The 3,821-nt window shown below is 42.2% G+C and overlaps 1 protein-coding gene across 1 annotated transcript; it reads right to left on the bottom strand.

Moving 5' to 3' along the window:
• Positions 1–673: 673 nt before the first annotated feature.
• Positions 674–2,690, bottom strand: ier5l (immediate early response 5-like). Its single transcript, XM_068574366.1, has one exon. It carries the CDS (start codon positions 2,545–2,547, stop codon positions 1,654–1,656), a length of 894 nt encoding a protein of 297 aa, XP_068430467.1. The 5' UTR covers positions 2,548–2,690; the 3' UTR covers positions 674–1,653.
• Positions 2,691–3,821: the final 1,131 nt, after the last annotated feature.

Genomic DNA, 3,821 nt, shown 5'->3' with positions numbered 1-3,821 from the left:
AATGTGTGACCCTGGTCAGTCAGTGTAGGCCTGTGACTCCATAAATATTAAATCAGAAGAAATGACTTGTTTACGGTTTTCATTTTTTATTAAGATTATACATTTTTAACAAATATTTTCTGGAACAGTTTTACCCGGTGGTATACAATTTGGTAAGGACAACAATACAAGAATAACAACCAAATATGTAGAGAATGGCTGAATACTCTCTTTATTTTGGTACACATTGTGCTCATAAAGCTAATGCATGGATTCTGGCTAAATCATGAGTTTGCCTTTTTAAAACAAAAGGACTAAGATAATTATTTCATAAAACAAAGTCAAACTCACAAAACCAAGACATGTTGGAATTCTGAATAACTGTAAAGGCGTGATTAAAAGGGGGAACATTCCAATCAGCACTGTTTCCACTAGGAGAGAGTGTTCCAGTATGGAAGTGTTGAAGCGCTATTAAGTGATGTGAGTGTTTAGGAAGGAGTCTTGTTTCACATGACAACAAACAGATTTTCCAAATGGCTCCTCAGCCCAGAACAGGAGAGACATTCAGTCACTTTCTGTTCGTTACAATAGCTAGAAGTGGTGTGCAGTTCCTTTAAGGCAACGGAAGTCAATCAATTTTATCAGTCACAGAAGTGTCATCTGCAGACATGTAACTCCTATTCTGACATCGTAAATGACTCACTGTGTGTGACACAAACTCTCTCAACTCCCTTCTCTTTTAAATGCTCACTTTTTTAATAGTTGTTCCTTTTTCCTGCAAAAATAAAGTTGATTTAGACCTTGTAGGTTAGACCGGGTTCAGTTGTAACACCTCCATATCCTCCGATCAGGAACAAGTATGGGTGATGTCACACATTCACATCAATGAACCACTGGTATATTATTATATTATGTGAGGTATAATTCTCGACACTTTTGTCTTTTTGTTACAAGTATGTGAAATGCATCCGAGGCTCAGAGGTAAAGGTTCTAACATCTTTGTCAGTGTTTTACATATTGAACAATGGACAATAATAATGTTAATAATAATGTTACAGTTAGGCTAATTGTGATATTTTGACACTTTTAGTGTTAAACGTTTTTAATAATTAATTACAAAACGAGTGATTATAGTTGATTGGTATCTCCTACTGACCAGGCTGCTGTTGGTGAACTGACCCCACAAATGAGATTGTGTGTGTAACACTGCACAGCTTCTGTGATAACACTGACTTCCCCAAATACACGTTCTGCTGCAGCACTTTGACTATGACACATAGAGAGTGTAAAATGTGTATTTATATTCTGTAATATTTCGAAAACTTATTCAAAGAACATTCCCAGGAGGTTGTAGAAAACATTCCGTCTTGCATGGTTATTTAAAACACACACACACACACACACACACACACGCACACACACACACACACACACACACACACACACACACACACACACACACACACAGAACATTTGCTGAAGTTGCAGAGACGACGTTGTTTACATGATAACGTGTTGTAAACGTCCTTGAAGAACATGAGACGATACTTTGTTTATCAGGATCATTCTCTTGAGTTGTTTAGCCAACTGTTTCCCAACAACTTCTGCTGGGTTTAGTTGAATACTTCATGTTACAACTGACCCCGGTGTCACCTATAAAATAAAGGGTTTGATTCAGAATGCCACAATCGCTCGAGTCCATGCCCCCAGACTGGCCAGGACATGTTTGCTACAGATCTGTTCTAGGTCCGCCTGTCTGCTCAGCAGCCCTGAAAACCCCGAGCCGAAGATGGAAATCAGGTTGGAGATGTTGGAAGTGTCCGTATAGTCCAGGTTGGAGTAAGAACATTCCTCACGTTTCGCCCGTTTGCGAGCAGCTGTAAACTCCGATACTTCCTCAACGTCTGATATACAACAGCCGAACTCAACCTTCCGTTTCTTGGCCAGGGACTGCGCGCCCTGCGCGAACTGGAGCGCTTCACAGCAGCATTCCTGGTGGAGATAGCCGTTCTCCACGGTGGTCACCACATGTGTGTCCAAATCCAGCACCGTGGTCTTGTTGCAGTGCGTGCTATTGCTTGCAGGAAGCTGGTCACAGTGTGACACGGGGGAAGCCTCCATGCAGCAGCTTCGATAGTAGTAGGGATCCGGTTCCCGGCTGCCGCCCTCGAGGGAAGAGCAGCCGAAAACAGCGCTCGCGGTCCGGGCGTGCGTCGTTGGCTGCGCCGTGCCTCGTTGGCACGAAGAGCTGCACAGACTCGCCTCTTCGCTGTAGCAAGTTGCCCTTGCCTGCTCCTCACCGTCGGCGTCCTCTGCGTCCACATCCAGTGGGTTTAGCTCCTGGATCTCGTTGCAGACCGTCATCACCTCCTCGTACTGCTGCATCCTATAGATCTCCGCGTATTTCTCCTTAATGTAGACCTGCCTGGCATTCCTCAACACATAGGACACCAGCAGGTTTTTGTGCAGCTTGATACCCCCTCTCTGCGTCCTGGAGTTGTGGATCTTCATTAAAGAAATGGAAATCAAGCTTTGCGCGTCCACTGCGCATTCCATGGTGTTGATCATTATGATGTTCCCCAGTCCACCTCCAGCTCCACTCCGGGAGACAAAACCCGACTCTCAGCTATCTCAACGAGAGTCGTTTGGTTCGAGGAGAAAGGTTTGAGTCAGCTCTATGGAGAAACATTGGACACAATGATCTGTCTCTCTGAAAGCCAGCAATTATTTGCAGATGGCCAGAAACCAGAACAAATATATAGTCAAGACAGAGGACCCACCCTCTTCAGGAAGAGCCAATCAGCTGCTTGGAATCTGTTGAGTGACAGATTGGCCCGCTGGAAATATGTCCGTCTCGACCAATAAACGTCAGGCGGTTCCTCTGTCCTATTCAAATTCTATCCAGGTTGTCTAACAGGAATGTCCTCATTTCTGCTGCCCCATAACTGGGACTTCCAGAAACCAACCTAATTTTCCAGATAAACCAACCGAGACAGGGAAAAAAAGGTTTGGTGTTCCAAGGATAAACGTAAATATTCGTTTGACACTTTTAGACTAAGATAAATAAAGCATAATTTAGTCCCCAAACTGTCAAACTAAGACAGATGTGACAAGAAATAAAATGTAGATAAACAACAACCAAAATATGTGCATAAATGATGACACCTTGGGCTATAAGGAAGTTGTGCACTGAAAAAATAGTTCTGTGGCAGTCCTATGCACACAATAAATACTTTCATTCTTGTATGTACATTATATATATATATATATATATATATATATATATATATATATATATATATATATATATACATACATACATACACACACACACACACACACACACACACACACACACACACACACACACACACACACACACACACACACACACACACACACACAAACGCATCCAAGTACAAACAGACTGTCATTCAAAATGTGGTGAAATTACTGAAGTCATCCTCAGACATGCTCAGCTAAAAAAAAAAAAGGTGTATTTTTGGACACATTTTGCTGGTTACTCTGGATAATTCACAGCCCTCACTTTCAATATTTTTCAATGTACTTTCTTTCCAGAAAAGTCCCGATGAAATTGATAAAATATTATTACCTTGTCCATTCGAATCCACCTCCATTGTATTTAGGTGGAGGCAGAAATCACAGGGACAAATCTCCCACAGTATTCGTTTTTGGGAGTGAGAAGTTTCAGTGGTGGATACATACACAAGCGGACCTCTATGGCTGAGACCTGATTAGTGTCTCAAATGGCTCCAAAATCATCTAACTGCACAGAATTCCACACAAAACATCCAAACTGGTCTTGTCCACGGTAGTCTGAG

The sequence above is a fragment of the Clinocottus analis genome, unplaced genomic scaffold, assembly GCF_023055335.1.
Source record: "Clinocottus analis isolate CAN_PGR_092001 unplaced genomic scaffold, fCliAna1.0.p SCAF_13, whole genome shotgun sequence".
Taxonomy (NCBI): domain Eukaryota; kingdom Metazoa; phylum Chordata; class Actinopteri; order Perciformes; family Cottidae; genus Clinocottus; species Clinocottus analis.
Note: the sequence above shows the minus strand (reverse complement) of the source record. Positions and strands in the feature narration are given on the sequence as shown.

Coding starts and splice junctions, on each gene's coding strand:
- ier5l (XM_068574366.1), bottom strand. CDS start 2,547: ATGATCAACACCATGGAATGCGCAGTGGACGCGCAAAGCTTGATTTCC.